Here is a 24,122-nt window from a genome sequence, read left to right as displayed (position 1 = left end):
AGGCTTGTGCTAATCGTAGAGTTAAATGAGCAATAATCTAAATATTGATAAATTAATAATGCAACGTACCAACGTAAACTACGTTTATGCGAATACGCATCTCTCACACATCATACGCAAAAAAACTTACGGGGAGTACCTCCTAAAACAATCCTATTGGTCAGGCAGCACTACCTGATTTGTCCACAAAGACAGCGATTGGTGAAACGAGGAAAACCTGTCAGCCGCCCCATTTCCCTTTCTTTGGTACCGCAACAAAACAGGCCGCTGCTGATTGGCTGTTTTTCTTGACATTCAAAATGACAGCCGACATGCACGATTCCTATTGGCTCAGCGACCTGTCATTCACACCTGTCTAGGCCCGTGTCTGTGAGTCTGCGCCGAGAGAAGGAGGAGGGTCTTCCACTCAGTCTTTTTATTTATTTCTTTGTTTCCAGGAGAAAAAAAAACAACCACAGCGGTATATTCCTTTGCGGGACCGCCAATGTTTCCCGTCCGAATAAGAGAGAACCCTGGACCATACTGCTGTACATATTAAAAAGCCCGATTTAAGGGGGCGAGGATGAAGCGGCGCAATGCGGACTGCAGCAAGCTCCGACGGCCCTTAAAACGGAACCGAATCACCGAGGGGATCTACGGCAGGTACGATCCAGACCTTCCGACCGAACCGTTATCATCCCTGAACCATAGGAAAGACATAGATTTCAGTTTTTAATAGTCTTAAGGGCTCACAGAGAGATTGTAAATAATCTAGCCGAGCTGAGCTACCGTCAACAAAGCTGGCTGAAGGTAGACAGCCGTCTCCGCAGAAATGAATAAGCTGCCGTAGGCCTCATTACGGCGATGCGCTTTAAATAAAGAAACCCGCGAAACCCACCGGTGTGGGGCTCGAGACCCGACGGTTAGAGTCAGTAACTGTCAATCATCAGGGTGATTGACGTGACGGGACCGTTAGTCTGTTAGTAAACGCATCGAAAAGATTGATCGATTGTGATTTCGTCTTACAAGACCGTAAGGAGAACAACCGTCATTCAATTAGCAAATCTCATGTAAATTCGTGAAGTTTATTCAAATAAAGATTTCTAAGAGACAGCTAGAGGGTTTTTAAATGCCGGTGACGCCAAATAACTGAAGTTGGGTCTGTTTTTCCTCAGAAGTTAGGGAGACCCGGGGCATTCTTTTTTTACGTTTTCCTTGAAAACTCAAGAAGTTATGGGAGCCCGTTTCTGCCACAGAATAATACATTTATAAAAGGGAAGCTAGTTTTTATCTCACAATTCAGCCTTTTTTCGCAATTGCGTATTTTTTCCCTCAGAACTGTGAGATATAAACTCACAATTGTGAGAAAAAAGTCAGAATTTGCGAGATATAAGCTTGCAATTGTGAGAAAAAAGTCAGAATTGTGAAATACAAGCTTGCAATTGTGAGAAAAAAGTCAGAATTGTAAGATACAAGCTTGCAATTGTAAGAAAAAAGTCAGAATTGTGAGATACAAACTCGCACTTGTGAGAAAATAGTCACAATTGTGAAATACAAGCTTGCACTTGTGAGAAAATAGTCAGAATTGTGAAATACAAGCTTGCACTTGTGAGAAAGAAGTCAGAATTGTGAGATACAAGCTTGCAATTGTAAGAAAAGTCAGAATTGTGAGATACAAGCTTGCAATTGCGAGAAAAAAGTCAGAATTGCAAGATACAAAGTTACAATTGCGAGAAAAAAGTCAGACTTGCGAGATAAAAGCTTGCAATTGTGAGAAAAAAGTCAGAATACAAACTCATAATTCTGAGAAAAAAGTCAGATTTGCGAGATACAAGCTTGCAATTGTGAGAAAAAAAAGTCATAATTGCGAGATACAGGCTTGCAATTGTGAGGAAAAAAGCCAGAATTGTGAGATACAAACTCACAATTCCGAGAAAAAAGTCAGAATTGCGAGATACAAGCTCGAAGTTGTGAGGAAAAAAGTCAAGATTGCTAGATACAAGCTTGCACTTGTGAGAAAAAAGTCAGAATTGCAAAATACAAGCTCGCAGTTTTGAGAAAAAAGTCAGATTTGCAAGATACAAGCCTGCAGTTGTGAGAAAAAAAGTCAGAATTGTGAGATACAAACTCACAATTGCGAGAAAAAGTCAGAATTGTCGGATACAAGCTCGCAATTGTGAGAAAATAGTCAGAATTGCGAGATACAGGCTTGCAATTGTGGAAAAAGTTAGAATTGCTAGGTACAAGCTTGCAAATTGTGAGAAAAAAGTCAGAATTGCGAGATATAAACTTACAATTGTAAGAAAAAAGTCAGAATTGCAAGATAAAAACTCACTATAGCGAGAAAAAAGTCAGAATTGTGAGATACAAGCTTGCAATTGTGAGGAAAAAAGCCAGAATTGTGAGATACAGGCTTGCAATTGTGAAAAAAGTTAGAATTGCTAGATACAAGCTTGCAAATTGTGAGAAAAAAGTCAGAATTGCGAGATATAAACTTACAACTGCAAGAAAAAGTCAGAATTGTGAGATAAAAACTCGCAATTGCAAGTTATAAAGTCTAGTTTTGAGGGGAAAAAGACTGGTATGTTCTCAGAATTGTGAGTTTATATGTCACATTTCTGACTTAAAAGTTGGCAATTGTGTGTTATAAAGTCACAATTACAACTCAAGTCAGAATTCTGAGAAAAAAAGTAACAACTGCGAGATATAAATTCTCAAGATTTGCCAAGAATAATATTTAAATTAAAATTATCATTATTTGCAAACTGAACTCCAAACCCATCTGACTTTTTGTCTGTGAAACACAAAAGAGGTTTCTAACACCATTCACTTTCATTGCATTTTTTTTTTAATGCAGTTGACTGAAACTATCATTCTGAATGACTAACTTCTCCTTTTGTGTTTGACGGAAGAAAGAAGGTGATTCTTTTGTAAGGATAATAATCTTAATTACACCTGCATATTTCATGTGTGCGATCATCTTTTTTTTTTTGTTAGTCTCAATTTTTTGTTTTGTATTGTAAGTTTTATCATGTCAATCAAAAGTTTTGCATATGCATTTTGGAAATCTTATTTATTCAGCTTTCAGATCTCAACAAATTGACCCTTATTGTGGTCCAGGGTCACATTTAGTCTTTACACAGACAGCTAAGCTAATGCAGCTAAGAGGTGGCATGAATGCATTTACACAGCATTGAACTTATACTTTGATGCTAGGGGCTGAGGTGGGTGAGAGCAGGCATAGTCTAGTCAGGCTTTTATGTTGCATTAACTCAGCTGTGTAAAGATGCCTCTAGATGGCAACAATTTAGAGGTAATTATGTTGTGAATATTTGCTTTGAAATGGTTTATGGTGATTTTCTTCAGTCAACAGAACAATCATTAGGCTAAGTGGATTCATAATGCCAGGAGTAAAATACACTAACAAGCTAGACAGAAATAATCAAAGTATGTTTTACAAAAAAGGAAGTAATTATAAATAATTAAATAATTAATGCCTTGTGTAAACTAGCACAAAGAATAATTATGTTATATAATGCACTATGCACCTTGAATGAAAATGAATTATCAACAATATTCACATACACACATATATTTTATCAGCATTTGTTATTTTTTAAATAATGTATGTACACTACCAGTTTTTGAACAGTAAAATTTTTTGTTTTTAAAGAAGTCTCTTCTATTTTAAAATGTAATTTATTTATTTATATTTGATTTTTAAGGTCATTACTCCAGTCACATGATCCTTCAGAAATCGTTTTAATATCCTGATTTGCTGCTTATTATTAGAAATTATTATTATTATATATATTATTATGTTGAAAGCAGCTGAGTAGAATTTTTCAGGTTTCTTTCATCTACAGTTCAGAAGGACAACATATCTGAAATAGAAATCTTTTGTAACATTCTAAATGTCTTTATCATCACTTTTGATTAATTTTAAGCATCCTTGCTAAATAAAAGTATTAATTTTTATAATTTCTTTCCCAAAAAAGAAATGGTATAGTGTATTGTTACAAAGGCTTTTTTTTAGGTAAACGCTGCTCTTTAGATCTTTCTATTCATCAAAGAATCCTAAAAAATGTACTGTTTTAAATATTGATAACAACAACAACAATAATAATAATAATAAATGTTTTTTGCAAATCAGCATATTAGAATAATTTCTGAAGGGTCATGTGACTGAAGTCTGGAGTAATGATGCTGAAATTTAGCTTTGATCACAGGAATAAATTACATTTTAAAATATATTCAAATAGAAAACCATTATTTTAAATAATAAAAATATTTTTTTGCTGTACTTTGGATGCTGGCTTGGTGAGCAGAAGAGACTGTTCACAGTAAGTGTGTACTTGCAAGAAATTATTGAATTGAGGTTTTCATTGATTCACTGAACTGATTCATAAAAATGAATCAAATCGTATTGCACATTTCTTGCTAATAATTGCAGATATATCATGACTATTCAATATTTTGCACACTGCTGCTTGCATTTGTTAGCAATTCTGCTATAAAAGTATGACGCAGTTAAACTACGATTTGCTCACGGTGGGTAAGAAAACTGGCACTGTTTCTGCCATTAAAGACGGTTGCCAGACATCACCCATTATCAGTCATTTGCTATTCTGCTTGATGTTCAGCATCTTTGACTCTTTAATGTAGTGGCTCTAGAGCTTACATTCAGTCATGTCAGATGTTGACATAATGTTGCATGTGATTTCAAGTCTGCGTCTAGGAAATAACTCGGTTGGAGTTCATTCGGAATGCTTTTTACGGCAAACCGCAAAACCAGATTTCATTTAGAGATCTTAAGAAATAGATTTGTTCCCAGCTGCATGATATTGAAATGCTGTTTAATTGAAGATCATAGAATTTGGTGCTTCATTTTATCAGACATGAATCTGTTTACATACTTTTGGTTTTGTGTTCCAAAAGAAACATTTCTCAAATCTTTCATCAAAGTATTTTAACCTCTTTTTTCACGTGCTGCATATGGAGTCTTTCATCCATCCATTGACTGTCAACTTCGATGACATAATCTGTGAAGATGCATCTGTCATTTGATTTATGGTGTTGCTTTCCTCAGTGAGGCGGATTTAAGTAAATATGCCATCAGCCCAGATCTACCGGTCCAGTGACTGCTTTTTTTTTTTTTTTTTTTTTTACCTTGCGTTAACAATCATTTCTGTCATGAGAACTATTAATAGCGTCTTTAGCACCTGTATGAGCAGCAGACAAATATGTAGATTAATCATTATTATTAGATAGAAGAGCTGCAACATTACACTTTTTCCTCCACAAAATAGGCAGTAGTTTGTTTTAAAGTGCTTTATGCTTTTACAGTATGTAAATTATATTTTATGAGTAAATTCATTGAAATTAAATGATCTTACTAATACCAACTTTTGAAAAAACAAAATAATCAAATAAGATCAAGTCCTTTTCTTTTCTTAAATATTCAAGCTTATTTATCATATAAAGCCCTTTTGTACATTTTCTGGAATAACTACCTATATAAAAAACTATTGTGAAAGATAGCGTTACCGTGAAATAAAATTTCTCATACCGTGAAATAAAATTTTGGTCATACCGCCCAGCCCTAATATATATATATATATATATATATATATATATATATATATATATAATTATTATTTATTTATTTATTTTTAAAAAGATTTTTATACTCCTTTTAGCACTCTTAAGATGTATTTTATGCATTAAAAAGTTAAATTCAAATATTTAAAAATTATTTACATTAACAGTCAAAAAGTAAGATTTTTAATGTTTTTTAAAGAACACTTTTCTGCCAACCAAGCCTGTATTTATTTGGCCCAAAGAACAGCAGAATCAGTAATATTGAGAAATATGTTTACTATTAAAAATAACTACTTACTATTTGAATATATTTTAAAATGTAATTTATTGCTGTGATCAAACCTGTTCTTCAGAAATCATTCTAATATGCTGATTTGCTGTTCAATAAACGTTTTTTATTAATATCATTATTAGCAATCATTAAAATGGTTATGCACATTTTTTCAAGATTCATTGATGAATAGAAAGATCCAAAGATCAGCATTTATCTAAAATTAAAAGCTCTTGTAACATTATACACTATACAATTCAAACCTTTTGGGAAAGAAATTATCGGAATTAATGCTTTTATTTAGCAAGATGCTTTAAATGAATGATAAAGACATTTATAATGTTACAAAAGATGCTAAATTCTGTTCTATTCATCAAATTAACCTAAAAAAATCTACTCGGCTGTTTTCAACATCATCATAATAATAAATGTTTATTGAGCCACAAATAAAAATATTAGAATGATTTCTAAAGGATCATGTGACTGGAGTAATGATGCTAAAAAAATCAGCTTTGAAATCCCAGGATTAAATTACATTTTAAAATATATTCAAATAGAAACAAACAAAATGCAGGCTTGGTGAGCAGAAGAGACTTAAAAAAAAACATTAAAACTCTTACTGTCCAAAAACCTTTGACTGGTAGTGTATCATTAACTGCTCCCATTTCTGTGAAACAAGGAGTGATGGCAAAATCGGTGATGAGGGCAAACATGACATGCTTAATTTTTATTTGGAGATTTTCAGTATATCGCTGAGGCGTAATTATAGTCCAAGGAATATCTCTGTTATCTGATGGATTTAGTACACCTTATCTGCATTGCTACATCTGGAGATACATCTTACTTATGTGCTCTTGGCCTCTTCTCATCCCTACATAAAACATAATCCACTTCATTAACTACGCGCTGCATTGGAGAAAGCCAAACAGTGATTACATCCTCCCCCACCTACCCATGCTTCATTGGGTTGGATTTACTGCTGGAGCTCATGATGGAGTTGCTTGTACGTGTCGCTAAATGTTCATTGGCTCAAGGCCACATGTGGGGTCTTATTCAAAGAGATGAAATTGTGAAAAGTTGGCTAATAATACCTCTTTCTGTTTGTCTCAGTACGTTCCTGTACCTGAAGTTTCTGGTGGTCTGGGCGCTGGTGCTGCTGGCAGACTTTGTGCTGGAGTTCCGCTTCGAGTACCTCTGGCCTTTCTGGCTCTTCATTCGCAGTGTTTACGACTCCTTCAGATACCAGGGCCTGGTGAGTATATGTGTGGGAGACAAGCTTTTCATCCAGATAATGCCACTAAATAATAAGGAATCGATTGCTCATGCAACACAAAATCAAATGTTTATCAAAATGTCTGAGCTACTGTTTTCCATACAATGAAAATGCATTGTGATTTACATTATACTGCTTTTAAGCCCCAAAGCAGACCAAAAAAACTATAAAAGGCAGAATTGTAATTTTCAGCTGCTTTATATATTAAATGCACTACCAGTCATAAGTTTTTTTAAAGAAGTGTCTTTGATCCAAGGTATAGCAAAAAACATTAAACATTTGAATTACTTATACTATTTAAAATAACTGATTTGAATATATTTTAAAATGTAAAGTATTCCTGTGATTTCAAAGCTGAATTTTTTTGCATCATTATTCCAGTCTTCAGTGCCACAAAATCTTTAAGAACGCATTTTAATATGCTGATTTGCTGTTATTATCAATATTTAAAACAGTTTAATACATATTTCAGGATTCTTTGTTGAATAGAAAGATCCAAAGATCAGCATTTATCTGAAGTAAACAGATTTTGTAACATTATACACTATACTATTCATAAGAAGAATTTAAGAAATTGTAGAAGTTAATACTTTTGTATAAATTGGTCAAAAGTGACGATAAAGGAATTTGTAATGTTACAAAAACATCTATTTTAGATAAATGCTGTACTTCTGAACTTTCTGTTGATTAAAGAAAACTGAAAATAATAATACATGCTTTTGAGCAGCAAATCAAAATATTAGAATCATTTCTGAAGGATCTTGTGACTGGGGTAATAATGCTAAAAAAATTCAGCTTTGAAATCACAGGAATAAATTACATTTTTAACACATTCAAATAGAAAACAGCTATTTTAAAGAGTAAAAATATTTCAGAATTTTACTGTTTTTTGCTGTATTTTTTGGATCAAATGAATGCAGGCTTGGTGAGCAGAAGAGACTTCAAAAAAACAATAAAAAAAATTTAATGTTCAAAAACATTTGACTGGGTAGTGTACATTCAAATAGAAAATGGCTATTTAAAATTGTAATATTATTTTGCAATATTACTGTTTTTACTGTGCTTTCTATCAAATGGTGAGCATAAGAGGCTTCTGACAAAAAAGATTAAAATATAAAATAAGTGTTATACTGTATGAATTTTTTTGCATGTCTTTATGGCTTCGATCTTATCAATAATCCTGTGAGGGACGTAAACAGCTGTTTATGCTCTTATCTGAGATTAAAAGATTTATTCATGCTTATAAAAAGGTCAGTTGTCAGTAAAGAAGTATTATTTGCACTTCAATTTGCATCCACTAATTTAAAACATATGTTATTAAACATAAATTATCATGAAAACAGCATGATAGTTATTAAGTGCTGTTTAGGGTTATTGCGGTTTTGCAAGTCTCACAGCAGGAAACTAAAATTATATTTTACTGAGGACTGTGAAATGACGTGAAATGTGTCTCTCTGTGTGTTGCAGGCTTTCTCAGTGTTTTTCGTGTGTGTGGCATTCACATCAGATATTATATGTCTGCTGTTCATCCCAGTGCAGTGGCTGTTCTTCGCAGCCAGCACATATGTGTGGGTACAGTACGTCTGGCACACAGGTAAGAGCCATATATTGTTCATATTGTATCACATGTTCATCACTGATCTGTTTTTTTTTATTTTTTTATGTTTTTTTTTTTTTACTGTTGCTGAAGTCTAACCTCAAGCTTACAGCTAATTGGTCAGCGGTTTGTGAACATTCATGACTAGCACCTTTGACACTTACTTTTCTTTTTAGGAGCACTTGTTTGCCTATATTAAAACATTTAGAAGCACAGACAAAATTTTAGGAGCAACTTCTAATCGATAATCAGAAAATCTGAGCAAAAATAGCCTTTCCATTATGAGGTGATATTTGACTCCTTAATGTAAATTAAAGGGGAATTTAGTTTTTACCTTTGTGATGGCATTTTTCTAACTTTATTAAAAGTATGTCATCTTTTATGTCAAATTTTTAAATTAGATATTTTTTTTAGCTCTTTAAGATTAAGGTTTTAAATAAAAATGTTTAATGCAAAAATATTAAATTATTTAAATAACTAAAAAGACACTTTAAAAATGAAACTAAATCTGCCAGAAGGTGGTGTCAAGTCACTGATGTAATTACTGAATCATATCATTCATTTGAAATGATATGATTCAGTAATTGAATGGAAATTGAATTATTGACTCATTAGATTCCTTTAAAAATGCAGGTTCATTCATAAAAGAAACACCGCTGTGTTTGAATGGAGATGCGCAGCAGTTCAGTTGTGACTGTTTTCAACTATTTTTGAAGCTGAAATAGAGCAAAATCAGGCAATAGTGTTATAGTCAGACAATGTAAATCACTTAATATTAACTTCTTGTTTAATTAACTGTTGTATTAAATCAATATCACATTTACAAACTCCCTTAAAAATCATTAAAAGCTGTCACTCATCACTCATCACAAAGTTCCATCATAATCAATGAAGCTTTCTACACTGCACAATGAATCTCTTATTTACACTTTCTCTACACATTGTTTATGAAAGGATTCATGAGATAAGTCTGTGATACATTACTTAAAGGTTGTATCAGCGATTTCTAGCCTGAAACATAAAGTGTCAAATTCAGCTGACCTTTCATCACGATCCGCTCGCTGCCTGCCCCATAAATTGTCTGTGAAAAAACCGCGTCTCTCTGGTCAGCCTAGGGTCCGAGATATGCCAAAAAAAACAATCGGCACTACCAACCTTTCCACAGATAAACAAACAGTGTTCCAACCAATCAGCGTCAGGGGTTTGGTGTTGTGGACTTTCGCTCCGCCTCCCTCACATCCCTGCACCAGTAGGAAAGTCCACAACACCAAACCCCTGACGCTGATTGGTTGGAACACTGTTTGTTTATCTGTGGAAAGGTTGGTAGTGCAGATTGTTTTTTTGGCATATCTCGGACCCTAGGCTGACCAGAGAGACGCGGTTTTTTCACAGACAATTTATGGGGCAAGCAGCGAGCGGATCGTGAAGAAAGGTCAGCTGAAATTGACACTTTATGTTTCAGGCTAGAAATCGCTGATACAACCTTTAATGTTGCAAAAACACGTGAAAACCTTTGAGACACAAATATGCTGATCGGATCATTCGCACTGGTGCTCCTAAATATTATTTCATAGCTGCATGCAGTGGTTTTAAGTCGCAAATGTTGTTGTCATGCCATGCTTTATTCTCTCTTAATAAGATGCACGCACATGCACTGTGACCTTGCAGCTGTAAGCTTGGTTATTTCTGCCAGTGTGACTGAGCAGCTCTGGATCTTGATGTCAACAAAAGGATTTGCTTCGAATGACTCCCTCACCCTGTTTAGAGCTGATGCTTGATTCAGATTCACCCGTAGAGTGTGTGCTTGAATCATTGTTTAGATTAGATTAATTCGGGCTCTTAATGTTGTGATTATTACATCCACTCACTGTTTTCAGCTGAAGTATTTTAAGCACATGTTGAACTGACCGTTCTCCTTTTGTGTCTCTACAGAACGAGGGGTCTGCCTCCCCACTGTGTCGCTATGGATACTTTTTGTTTATATCGAGGCAGCTATCAGATTTAAAGATTTGAAACACTTCCACGTGGACCTGTGTCGTCCCTTTGCAGCGCACTGGTATGTTGTTTTCCACAGTCCATACTTACATTAATGAGTCAAACGCTGGCACTGATTGTGAGCAGGTTTCAGCTTGATCTGTCTGCTTTTCTCTAAACCATTTCAGAGAGTGTTAGTCATGCTTTTAGTAATGTAAGTGACGATACGTGACCTGCTTGACTACTGCTGTGAGCAGATCGTCTGGGAGCTGAGTTTGCATCAGTCATTGTCTAGGGACTTTGTGTTTGTTATGATCAGAAGCAGTGATGCACCAAAATTAAAAATATTAGGCCGCACAATATTGTTAGAGTTATGAAATCATTGACTGAAACAGTAAGCGCTTCTCTCATGTTGCGTTTTTATTCTGTCAGCATCGATTTTTGTGCACACATTGCGGATGAATTAGAACAGGTAAACATGTCAACAGTGTGTAAACACTTCACTGTGACCAAAAATGAGGAAAAGCAATATGGAAAATTGTGTAAAATATTTTTTATAAGAGTCGGCCCATTGCAGTTGAGGTCAAAGGTTTACAAACACCTTGCAGAATCTGCAAAAGGTTAATTATTTTGTCAAAATAGGAGGGATCAGACAAAATGCATGTTTTTTCTTTTTTAGTACTGAGCTCAGTAAGATATATTTCACATAAGAAGACGATTACATATAGTCCATGAGAAAATAATAGTTGAATTGATAAAAGACCCTGTTACCTGAATGATCCACAGCTGTGTGTTTCTTTTTATTGGTAGAAGGTTCAAACACTCACAGATGCTTCAGAAGGAAACATGATGCATTAGGAGCCAGGGATGAAAACTTTTGAACAGAATGAAGATTTACATTTTCCCCAGAAGACAAAATAAGTTAAATGTACTCTGATCTTCAAATTCCAAAAGTTTTCACGCCCAGCTCTTAATGCATGGTTTTTCCTTCTGAAATGAGCGTTTGAACCTTCTGTAATAGTTGCATAGTCCCTCAGTTGTCCTCAGTGTGAAAATATGGATCTCAAAATCATAAAGTCATTGTTGGAAAGGGTTCAAATACACAAAAATGTTGAAAAACCAAAGAATTTGTGGGACCTGAAGGATCTTTCTGAAGAATAGTGGGCAGTTTAACTGTTCAGGACAAGTGACTCATAAACAGCTATCACTAAACAAAAACAAACAAACAAACAAAAAAACAGCTGTGGATCATTCAGGTAACAACACAGTATTACGAATCAAAAGTATGTAAACTTTTGAACAGCATCTTTTTTTCATACCTGCAAACTTGTCGCTTTTCGGCGACAATCGCCGTTTTCATTGTCAAATGGGTCATTCACGTGAATCGTGTAGAACCGGAGAGTTTTTTTAGGGAGGGAGGGAGGGAGGGAGGGAGGGGGGGGGCTTGCGTGCCATGTAGGCCATTATTGGACAATTCTTATAAATGACATTTTTCCTGGACCAATCTCAGCGCTTGCTTCAGTATCTTGAAACACACTGCCATCTGTGTTCGCGCCTGTCAAGAGACACCTAGTCTCAGCCTCAGACGTCACGCCCACGGAACGTTGGCTAAACGTCTGATGCATATGGTACACTTAACTGGAAACACTTCAGGAATGTCGAAGTCGTGATCTGATTAGTTGAATTTGATCGGATTTCCGGAACACGCGAGTGTCGCATTTATTTTCGGTCCGCCGGGAAACAAAGCGCAGACTGATTTACTCGCGTTTTGCTAAAAAGTGCTTATGCAGACGCCGTTGTTGTTATACACATTTGCGACGTTCGCGAACAAATTACTGACTTACTGCTTGTTCTCCCTCTTCTTCGTTAACTTTCAATGCTGGTTATTTCAGGGACTGACTTGTTGCATGCCCGTCTGTTGTTGTGGGGGCATTTCTACGCCCCGAAACGTGACGCTGAACGAAACGAACTGTGATTGGTTGTTTTACATGTCGGTCATACGGCCTTATGGGCGGGCCTTGGCCAATGAAAGCTGCCATGAATACCAGACCTTCAGCCGTCAGTCTGAAGGTCTGGCTACGCGAGACTAAGAGACACCTGACCTAATGTGGAAACTCTGATGGAAATTGAAATGACCGTATGCACGGAGCGTTCTTTAGGACTTCTGCATAAAGATAAGCAGCTCGTTTTATATGTGCTATATATTAGATGGACACTCTTGAGACTGATCTACTGCCTCGTTCTTATCAGAAACTGAGAAAAATGATAATTGCAACATTATAAACAATGTTAGCGGCGTGAACATTCAGTTTCTTATTATTTAACAACACATCATTTAAATGCGGAGCCTGGTAATCCCGTACTCTCCGTATCTGCAAAGTTGTACATTTAAATGCTGACAGCTAAACACTATCATAACGTGTTTAGGCTAACGTTAGCTAGCAAGCCATACTTCCCTTCCAAGGACATCTTAATCGTATTCTTGATAATCACTAACTTGCCTTCAAAGTCATGAACATATTTTTTAAATCTTATCACAATATTTTAAATCCTTTATTATTTTCCAACTCTACAGCTGTGAAATAAAATGTACTTCAAGGACTCATTTTTCATTCATAAACTGCATCGGACAAAATGACTTTTTGCAGAAAACGTCTTTTTTAAAAATAATATGGAATGACCCATATAACCAATAGATGGCAGCAGAGGATTATTTATTATGCAGCTGCCTTTTAAACTCCCTATATTTTTCAAGACGGCTTTCTTTTTTATTTATTATACAATATCAAGTATAATAAATTGTAGTACTTTTACCGCCCTTAAGTGTGTGTGTGTGTGTATATATATATATATATATATATATATATATATATATATATATATATTATAGCAAGTGTAGAAAGACATTAAGCTCACACACAAACAGCCTATAAGGGTGAATTATTTAAATACTTATGTATAGTTCACTACAAATACGTGAAATATTGATGGTATGAAAATTAAATAATGCACTCAATATGAATCGATAATTCCTATATATTTAAATATTTCATATAATTTAATAACTACATCTTTTAAGTTTTATCTTTATAACTGTAAAATATATTAAATAGTTTGTGAATGTATTTCAGTTTCTCTCCATGGCGTTTGCGTGCGTGTGTTTGTGAAACCCTTGTCCAGGCTAAGAAGGAAAAAATAATGTTTTTCAGTATAATATAATTTATACTGAACTCCCCCATTCCCCACCCCACCCCCGCGGACACTGTCACCTTTTTTCTTCTGATGAGTTTGCAGGTCTGTTTTTTTTTCCCCCCATAAATTTAACTATTATTTTCTCTTGTGGGCTATATGTAAACGTCTTTTATATGAAATATCTTATTCAGGTCAGTATTTAATAAAAAAATAACATGCATTTTGTATGATCCCTCTTATTTTGGTCAAATAATGTTTTTCCCATTAAAGTGTAGAACAGATTATTTGGACCAAAACATGAAGTTACAGTTCTTACTTGTGTTTTTTGTGATTCTTTTTGTCATCCCATTTCTTTTTGTATTCACAGTATCGGGTACCCAGTGGTGACACTGGGCTTTGGTTTTAAGAGTTATGTAAGTTATAAGATGCGTCTGCGGAAACAGAAGGAAGTGCAGAAAGAGAACGAATTTTACATGCAGCTGCTGCAGCAGGCGCTACCTCCAGAACAACAGCTCATACAGAGACAAGAGAGAGAAGCAGAGGAGGGTAAGGACTTTGCACAATGTCTCCTAACACAATAATTCACTCAACCATATGCTGGTGTTTGGAGACATGTTTCTGCTCAGCTGTTTATTGACCATGACTTTCTAGCCCCAAAAAGGAGTGGAAAAACAACCTACATTTAAGTCTGTTTTTCACTATTGTATATTAGTTAAATGTACTACTTGACATGCATTTTTAAAGTGTTTTTGTCCTTTTTGGGGCATGACAGCTTTGAAATGACATTGTATACAGAGCTGCATAAAGATACTTAAAAACATGACATGATCTGAGTAAATGTTTTCCGTTTTGTATAAACTATTCTTTTTAAGTCTCTCCTTCTTTCTCTTTTGTAAGCAGCAGCAGCCGCAGCAGCATCTAAAGGCATTCATGATGTAGACTCTCCAGCTGTGGCACAGAACGGCTCGGCGGGCGGTAAAAAACCTTCATCCAACACATTGCCAGAGCTGGAATACAGAGAGAAAGAACGAGGAAAGAACGAGTCCAAAAAGCAACACAACCACAACCAGAACCATCACAGCAGTACCAGCAGCAACAGCAGCATCTTACCATCAGTGGACAGTAAAGCTCAGGAGATGGAGTACATGGAGAACCACGTGAACAGTAAGAGACTGAGCAGCTCAGATCTGCTGGGCAGCACTGAGAACCTGCTGAAAGATGAACACTCTTCATCCTCCTCCTCTTCTTCCTCCTCCAATTCCAACAAAAATTACAAAAATGCCAGCGGAGGAGGAGGTGGAGGGAGCTCCTCGCCCCGGGGCCACGGAACGGCCAACGGCAGTGTGCCGTCTTCTTCCGGGCCTTCTTCATCCGCCTCTTCCTCGGGTAAGGGGGACAGGAAACAGAAGTGTGGAGGGAAGAACTCTGCATCGAACAGAGACCCTGTGGAAAACTGCATTCCCAACAATCAGCTGAGCAAACCCGAAGCACTTGTCAGGTTAGACTCGCACACATCATCTGCCTCAAAATCAGGGCCTCACGTTAAAACAGCAACTCTAATGTTCAAAAAAGTGTGCGAAAACACTACACACTAGTAAACAGTCATGTTTTGTAATGTTTTTCCAAAACGCTGATGTAAAAAAAAAAAAGCATTGGCCGAAAAACTGGACTTTTTCAGTTTACCATGAAATAAACTGAGTGAAAAAAAGGGTGTGACCCTGTACCACAAAACCTGTTATAAGTAGCATGAGTATATTGTTAGCAATAGCCAAAAATACATTTAAATAGGAAGAATAGTATCATGGAATCTTAAATCTTAAATCTAAAAAAATCTAGAATCTTAAAGATCTTGTTCCATGAAGATATTTTGTACATTCCCTACCGTAAATGTATCAAAACTTAATTTTTGATTAGTAATATGCTTTGCTAAAAACTTTATTTGGACAACTTTAAAGGTGGGTTTTCCTCAATATTTAGATTTTTTTGCACCCTCAGATTCCAGATTTTCAAATAGTTGTATCTTGGCCAAATATTGGTCCTGTCCTAGCAAATTATACATCAATGTAAAGATTATTTATTTATTCAGCTTTCAGGTGATGTAGAACTGGTTTTGTGGTCCAGGGTCACAAATCTGGTATTGATGAAGTCACATTGAAACTTTAAAGTGGATTCAGATCTTTTTTTGTTCCAGATTTAGTATGTTAAATTGTGGTCCCATTTGCAGCCCTGTTTTTCTGCATATTTTCATGATTGAGAGCCATTTCAATCTTGGAGGGTGTTGCTTGAGGGTAAAGGATTTCCCCACATATTTCACATTTTGTTCAAGTTGGTCATGCAAATTTGCCATTGTGAACAACAGAAAGCTGCTTGGTTTGTAACTGACTTAGGGCTGTGCAATATGGACAAAATAATCATATTGCGATTTTTTTGAACAAATATTGCGATTGCGATTTTATTTGCGATTTTTTTTTTTTTTTTTTTGCTTTTTCAAACAAGCTACATACATACATTCTAAATGTATTCAGTGCACATGAAGTGCATAACAAAACATTTCACCATGAAATAACAGTATTAAGTTTAATAAAAAAAAAACTGTAGTAAAATTGTCTTTAAAACAGACAACATAAAATAAATAAGCCATTTTACTTTTTTTCCCCGGTACTTTAGCCTACTTTGTGCAATAACGAATACATTCATTTCAGTGGAAAAATAAGTCCAAAACTCTCTATTTTAACATTTTGAGGGTTCTAAAATCTTTTGCTTTTTTTTTTTTTTTTTTTGAAATTCTTGTGTTTTAATTTTTCTGATAATGAAAAAGCATAAACATTTATTTTTAATCAAATGAAAAATAAACCCTTTTCATTTTTGTCAAACAAACAGAAATTTACTGTTAAAATCAATGTGTGGAACAAAAATTATATTCAGTTTAAAATGTTTAAATAATAGTTAAGTGGTTAATCTTGTTGTAATATTTTTTTTATCATATATATTGTTTTATGTAAATTATTTAAATAGGAATATATAAACACATTATACTGTACAATAGTAATACAGGACTAATATTGATCTGTTACATGTTAAACCGTACTTTTATTTTGACAGGTTGCAGTGAAGTTTCTGTGTGTGTATGATGCTAGTTTTCTCAAATGAAACGGTAAAAGTGAAACTCTCAGCAGCGATTTGGCGATTGAGTTTATCTGTTCATGTGAGATGCAAAGGCCAAAAATTAGCGGGAGCGTCACGTGTGCTTCAGTCTGCATGTAGTAAAGAAATAAAACGCCCCCCACCATTCATACATACAGAAGCAAACGAAACATGCAGGATTCATATTAAAACGGCCTTTCTGCATTTCAGTTTTCACAGACACTAGTCCATATCGCGATTTGAATTAAGTGACAGACCAACTTTTGATTTATTAATCCAGAAATCGACGAATTACTTGGCATTCCGCGCTATAGTAGATTAGGTTTTTATGAATGGAGTCCGCGATCCAGTCCGTGTTTTCTTGGAGGAGACATTGTAATCACGCGACCATGAAGAGACAGAAATGCCATGCCTTAGTGTAAATAAGATAAATAACATAAGGCAATTTAGTATGTTTAATAAAAGAACTATGTATAGACCTGTTCTATAGGAAAGATTACCTTAAATGACTTCTATTGTGATCTGGCGCTATATCGAAAATAAAATGAACTTGACGTTCAAGGGGGGCGGGGGTGCCGTTGGGGGGATAGATAAAATCGCAGCCTTGTGCGGTTTAGAAATCGCATGTGCTTAAATCGCGATTTTTTTGCGATTGCGATTAATTGCACAGCCCTAAACTGACTTGTAATTGACACTGCAAAATGAACCTTTTTTGCCTGATAACAAGGGGTAATAAGCTGGAATCGTCTGAAACTGCTTTAAAATTTCCAGAATAGGTACTACATTAGTACTACAATAGTAGGTGACCTAGGTCCTACTGTTTTTCAAAACTGTATATTCAGTCATATTGCTCTTTTGGCATACTATATTTTGCACACTGTATTGTAGGGGAGTAGGCATATTCAGTTAAAGGGCAGGCCATTTTGAATACTTTAACACCAAGTTATATTATTCAAATATGGTTGTTCTCAAAGCATTCTTTGTTGTGAAGCACTTCAACAGTAAAGACAGAAGCAGACCACGAGAAATCACTAACTACCTCATAACAATTACATTTTGGTGGCCAAGTCAGTTATTTCTGTTTTGTTGTAGTGTGTCAGTAGGAAATATCGGTTTACATTCCTAAACATTCATTTAACTGTAATAATCCAGTGAGACACCAGCCAGTGCTCCACACAGACATCTGATTTCATCATCATTCAGTCTGTATGGAATGACTTAAAGAAACGGAACAAACTGAGACAGACTAAATCCAGAAGAACGGTGGAAATGTCTCCAAGATGCTTCAAGAAACCTACCTGCAAAGCTAAAGTACTATTAAAAGTTTTAGGCACTTGTGTAAAAATGCTGTAAAATAAGGATGCTGTCAAAAGTAATGTCATAAACAGATTTATTCTATCTTCTTATCAATTAACTTCTGTTAACTACATTAAATCAACATTTGGTTCGACCATTCTTTGCGTTTAAAGCAGCTTTTGTCCTAGGTGCACTTATACATAGTTTTTTAGGTAGGTCTCTTGAAGCATCTTGGAGATCTTCTGGATTTAGTCTGTCTCAGTTTCTTCATGTCATTCCAGACAAACTGGATGATGATGATGATGATGAGATCAGATCTCTGTTTAAAGCACTGGCTGTTGTCAGACTCCTTGTGCAAACAAAAATCTCACTGGATCATTACAATTAATGGCAAAATTAATGTTTGGAAATGTAAACAGACACACTACAGCAAAAAAAAAAAAAACTGACTTAAAACCATTTCTTAGGTGGTGAAAATACTAGTGTTCTAATAATTTTGGCCACTATTGTATATCTACTTTCCAGCTTTGACAGCATTCTTTGGCATCATGGTATTTATAACTAGATGGGTAACTCTGATTCGCATTTATCATAAAGACTCATTATGACCTGAAGTGTGTGTTTTTATGTTTTATGTGTATTTTAGGCTGGAGCAGGACGTTAAGAAGCTGAAGGCAGACCTGCAGGCTAGCAGACAGACCGAACAGGATCTGCGCAGTCAGCTGGGCTCTCTAGGTAGCTCTGAACGCAGCATACGCTCTGAGCTCGGACAGCTGAGGCAGGAAAACGAACTACTGCAAAACAAGTGAGACATCACACCTTCAGTTTACTCCTCAAGAGAGCACAGAGCAGGCAGGGAACTGTATTTGTAATAATGCAAACTTTGTTTGTGTGTTCAGACTTCATAATGCCGTGCAGGCGAAGCAGAAAGACAAGCAGACAGTGGGGCAGCTGGAGAAGCGTCTGAAGGCAGAACAGGAGGCTCGTGCGGCAGCAGAGAAACTGTTAGCAGAAGAAAAGAAACGCAAGAAGCTGGAGGAGGCCACAGCAGCCCGTGCAGTCGCTCTCGCTGCGGCAACCAGGTGCTCATGATACAACTTCCCATCATTTCATTGCATTTACTAACATTCATTCTATAATATATTGTGTATTTTGTTCTCTTCCTTTCCATTTCATTATTCAATGTTTTTGAAAGAAGTTTCTTGTGATCACCAAGGCTGCATTTATTTGATTAAAAATACATTAAAAGTGGTAATATTGTGAAATATTATTGCATTTTAATATAACGGTTTTCTTTTCTTTTATATTTTAAATTTTAATTTATTCCTGTGATGCAAAGCTGACTTTTCTCCAGCCATTACTCCAGTCTTTAATTTATAAAGTTCAAAAGAACAGCATTTATTTGAAATAAAAGTCTTTTATAAGTCTTTTAATTAATTGAATGTGTCTTTGCTTAATGAATGGAATTGCTTGGGGGGAAAAACTTACTGACCCCTAACTTTTGAACAGTAGCATACACAACATGCATACTGTTTTGTAATACTTTCTGCCACTCCATTCTTTTTTTTTTCTCACTGTTTTTTTTTTTCTAGCTTAGCATCATCCATTCTGTTTCTCACTTGATTCTCTTTTTTACATCTTCCCTTTCATGAGATCTGTTTCAGTCTATGTTCTTTTCATACAACTGCAGGATATTTAACACTTCTTGTATGTGAACGTGTGTCTATTTCTGTGTTTCAGAGGTGAGTGCACAGAGTCTCTAAGGAGGAGGATTTCTGAGCTGGAGACAGAGTGTAAGAAACTCACGCTTGACATCAAGGTGAAAGAAGATCAAATCAGAGATCTGGAGCTCAAAGTTCAAGTGAGCAGATGTTCATATGCCATATTTGCTCTGAATCTCTTTCAAAATCTTCTGATTCTTCTGTAAATGGAGAAAAAGTATAAACATAGACTGCTCCTTCTGTCATGTCCTTTTAGGAACTACATAAATATAAGGAAAATGAGAAGGACACAGAGGTTCTGATGTCAGCGCTGTCAGCGATGCAAGATAAAACCCAGCACCTGGAAAACAGCCTCAGCGCCGAGACCCGAATCAAGCTGGACCTCTTCTCTGCCCTCGGAGACGCTAAGAGACAGCTGGAGATCGCACAAGGTCTTCCATCACACTCTTCTTTTTTTTTTCTTTTTCTTTTTTTTTTTCAGATTACACACAGAGATTAACATTTAAAATTGAGCACAATTTATTACATTGGTGGCCAAAATTATTAGAACACCAGTATTTTCCCTAGCTAAAAATTTTGCCATTCATTGTAATAATCCAGCGAGATTTTTGTTTGCACAAGGAGTCTGACAACAGCCAGTGCTCCACGCAGAGATCTGATCTCTGAAGAAACAGAACAAACTGACAATGACAAAATCCAGAAGAACTGTGGCAACGTCTCCAAGATGCCTCAAGAGACCTACCTGCAAAGCTACCTTAATAACTATGCGCAAGTGCACCTAGAGCAAAAGCTGCTTTAAACAAAAAGGATGGTCACACCAAATGTTGATTTATTTTATTTAATAGATTAACTAAAGTTAATTGATTAAAAAATCTATTTATGACATTATTTTTGACAGCAATTTCAATTTACAGCATTTTTAACAGTACTGTAGCTTTTCAGGTAGGTTTCTTGAAGCATCTTGGAGATGTTGCCACAGTTCTTCTGGATTTAGTCTGTCTCAGTTTGTTCTGTTTCTTCATGTCATTCCAGACAGACTGGATGATGCTGTCAGATCTCTGTGTGTGTGGAGCACTGACTGCTATTAGACTCCTTCTGCAAACAAAAATCTCACTAGATTATTACAATTAATGGCTAAATGAATGTTTGGAAATGTAAACTGATATTTCCTACTTACACATAGCAGCAAAAGATAGATTTAACTAACTTAAAACCATTTACTAGTGTTCTAATAATTTTGGCCACCACATGCTCATCATTTGCTCGATGCTATTCAGAACCAACTTTTTTCTGGAATTACTTAAACTTGGAATTTTAATTTTACATTTTTGAGAGAACTACATTATTAAAGTTTGGTAAGATTTTTTAAAAACAGATTAATACCTTTGTTAAGCAAGGATGCCTTAAACTGATTTATTTCTGCTTCAAATAAATTCTGTCCTTTTGAACATTCAGTTCATCAACAAAATGTGGTTTCCACAAGAATATGAAGCAACACAACTGGTTTTAACATGGATAATTTAAGAAATGTTTCTTGAGCAGCAAATCAGCATATTAGAATGATTTCTGAAGGATCATGTGACACTGAAGACTGGAGTAATGATGTTGAAAATTCAGCTTTAAATCACATGAATACATTACATTTAAAAATATATTTAAATAGAAAACAGTCATTTTAAATTGTAATAAAGTTTCACATTATTAGTGATTGTACTGTATTTTTTAAATAAAGACAGACTTGGGAATAAGAAAAAAATATATTACCAACCCCAAACTTTTGAATGGTAGTTTATGCCTTTTTCTGCAAGCACGGAACAACACTGTTTTTTTTTGCTTTAGGTCAAATTCTGCAGAAAGACCAGGAGATTAAAGACCTGAAACAGAAGATAGCAGAGGTCATGGCCGTCATGCCCAGCGTGGTGTATTCAGCAGATACGGGCAGCATGACCCCAGTCACACCCCATTACTCCTCCAAGTTCATGGACACCAGTCCATCAGGACTGGACCCCAATGCATCTGTTTACCAGCCCCTGAAAAAATGAATGCTTGTTTCACACCACGACAGACCTACACTCATTCTCGCATACACAGACACACACAAACACACACATATACAGACACACACAGTCTTCTCTGGTCGTTTTTTTTTTTTCCTCCATAGGCCCAGATTCTGATTCATCTTTGGCATGTCTGTGGCTCAGATTGCTTTTTTGTTTTGGTTTTTTCGTCTTCTATTACTACAGCTTCTTGCCTGGTCAGAAGGATGTTGTATTGTGTGACTGTATTTGTTGTAGTAAAAAAACAAAAGACAAAAAAAGAAGACTTTTAAGGGACATCACATTGAGTACGTTGAGTAGGAAACTGCAGTTTCTTTTCTCTTGTAAATGTCTAGAAACCTCACAGAAGTTGGTGAGCATCTTCCCTCAGTCCATTCAGAGATTCATTTTTGCTCCGCTACTTTGGATTTTGGCCTTGATTTTACTCTTTACTTTTTTTGGGGAGGGATGCAAAGCAGGGCAAATGTGAGATCCGTTGTCCCAGGTGCTCTACCCCATATCAGAAGAAGATTTTTACTCAAGAATGTCACCATCTAATATGACAAGAATGTAACGCAGTGTTCAAAAAAGCAAAACGTCCCAGAAACGACGCGACAAAATTATCTCACTTCTATCAGTATGTCACGATCGGACGACTCCCGATCTTCCGAAGCTTCATCTGTGGATTGCTGTTCAGTTCTTCCTCCTGGTACAAAAAGACAAACTGTGCGCCACTAACACAGTCCAGCAGCGTAATTCACCGATTACAGATAATCAGTGCCTTCATATGGGACCTCATTGGTGGAACCGAAAGATCTCTTCCCTCCCTCCGCCACGTCACGCCTCAAACACATCCTTTTTGGTCACCCACGGCAAATTGGTGTGATGACTCTGCTCCTGTTTTGGTCCGCGCTTGTGAATTCGGTCATTTGTTTACATTATTATTTATTTATCCGGCGTTGCACTATTGCACTGTTGACAAGCTCACAAGGGAATATCTTAGTCTAAGTATGAAAACGCAGGATACTTTCCCTTCCCTGTTTTCTTTGTTGTATTGACCATCTTTCAGTATCAGACGGAAGCTAGTGTCGTCCAGTGCCAACAAAGACTGTAATTTTGTTGAAAAAGAAGTGTTTCAGATCCATCAGGTTACTGGCTGGTCCAATGATCAGAAGCTAGAGGAGAGTATTATTGCTGTTATTATATAGTTTGTGTCTTGTTTTCAGAGAAATACTTGGTTGTGCCCCTTGATGGCGCCGTTGCGTTCAGAAAGTGTTGCTTCTTTAGAGTCCTGGAAAGGTTTTCATTGGACCATCCTCACACTCGCTGTGTAAACGAATACAGATCCAAACATCTACTAAGCATGAAGTATTACCGGGCTATGGGGAGAACGTCCCAAGCCGACCCACCCTCAGATTTGTGTTAAAGTGACTAGATTTTGCCAACCAGAGGAAGTCAGTTCCTTCAAACGAGTTCCGGTGCGGGTAGTTTCAGAAGGGGAGATGGTTACTGTGTTAGTATTCCATTGGTGATTGATGGGTGGGAGGGGGGCGGGGTTTAGCCAGAGTCAGTCCTATGTGGTATTGTAGTGCTCTGAGATGGTTGTTGTTTTTGGTGTCTGTGTTTCTTAAAACTCTGATGTGATGGAGGAAGTGGGGAAAGTTTGCAAAGTCCAAGTGGTTTAAATTATAGAGGGGGGAAAAAGACAGTTGTTTTGTTTTCTTTGCCCGCTGTCACTTTCTCGCTTTCTGTCTGTTTTTCGGCCAGATCTCGGCTGCACTCTCTGTGAGGTCTCTGTGAGGTTTCAAGTAATAAAACGTTTTTTTCTGGCATCTGAGATTCTCTTGTGGTTTGTCTATTGATTTGCTTGGGTCAGTTGAGGTGAAAAGTTTATGTGCACGTTGCAGAATCTGCAAAAATGTTTTTTTTTGTTTTGTTTTTTTTACCAAAATAGGAGGGATCATACAAAATGCATGTTATTTTTTTAATTTAGTACTGACCTGAATAAGATATTTCACATAAAAGACATTTACATATA

General features: G+C 36.0%; 1 protein-coding gene across 3 annotated transcripts; it reads left to right on the top strand.

The window, feature by feature from the left end:
* Positions 1 to 366: 366 nt before the first annotated feature.
* maco1b (macoilin 1b) lies at positions 367 to 23,910 on the top strand. 3 transcript variants are annotated; one of them, XM_073834844.1, is made up of 11 exons: positions 367 to 642; positions 6,962 to 7,103; positions 8,592 to 8,718; positions 10,654 to 10,777; positions 14,255 to 14,433; positions 14,791 to 15,385; positions 18,974 to 19,132; positions 19,227 to 19,409; positions 20,068 to 20,188; positions 20,305 to 20,479; positions 21,888 to 23,910. In XM_073834844.1, exons 1-11 carry the CDS (start codon positions 563 to 565, stop codon positions 22,088 to 22,090), a joined length of 2,088 nt encoding a protein of 695 aa, XP_073690945.1. In that variant the 5' UTR covers positions 367 to 562; the 3' UTR covers positions 22,091 to 23,910. The 3 variants fall into 3 exon arrangements, with proteins under 3 accessions (XP_073690945.1, XP_073690944.1, XP_073690943.1); XM_073834843.1 differs by having other exon boundaries at positions 14,788 to 15,385; XM_073834842.1 differs by having other exon boundaries at positions 14,785 to 15,385.
* The last annotated feature ends 212 nt before the right edge of the window (positions 23,911 to 24,122 follow it).

This window comes from Garra rufa, chromosome 2 (assembly GCF_049309525.1).
Source record: "Garra rufa chromosome 2, GarRuf1.0, whole genome shotgun sequence".
NCBI classification, from domain to species: Eukaryota; Metazoa; Chordata; class Actinopteri; order Cypriniformes; family Cyprinidae; genus Garra; species Garra rufa.
Note: the sequence above shows the minus strand (reverse complement) of the source record. Positions and strands in the feature narration are given on the sequence as shown.

Bases quoted from the DNA above. Each gene is read 5' to 3' on its own strand.
- maco1b (XM_073834842.1), top strand. From the start codon at position 563: ATGAAGCGGCGCAATGCGGACTGCAGCAAGCTCCGACGGCCCTTAAAA. The intron at 8,719-10,653 runs GTAAGAGCCATA...GTGTCTCTACAG, and splicing joins ACAGTACGTCTGGCACACAG to AACGAGGGGTCTGCCTCCCC. The intron at 20,189-20,304 runs GTGAGCAGATGT...ATGTCCTTTTAG, and splicing joins ATCTGGAGCTCAAAGTTCAA to GAACTACATAAATATAAGGA.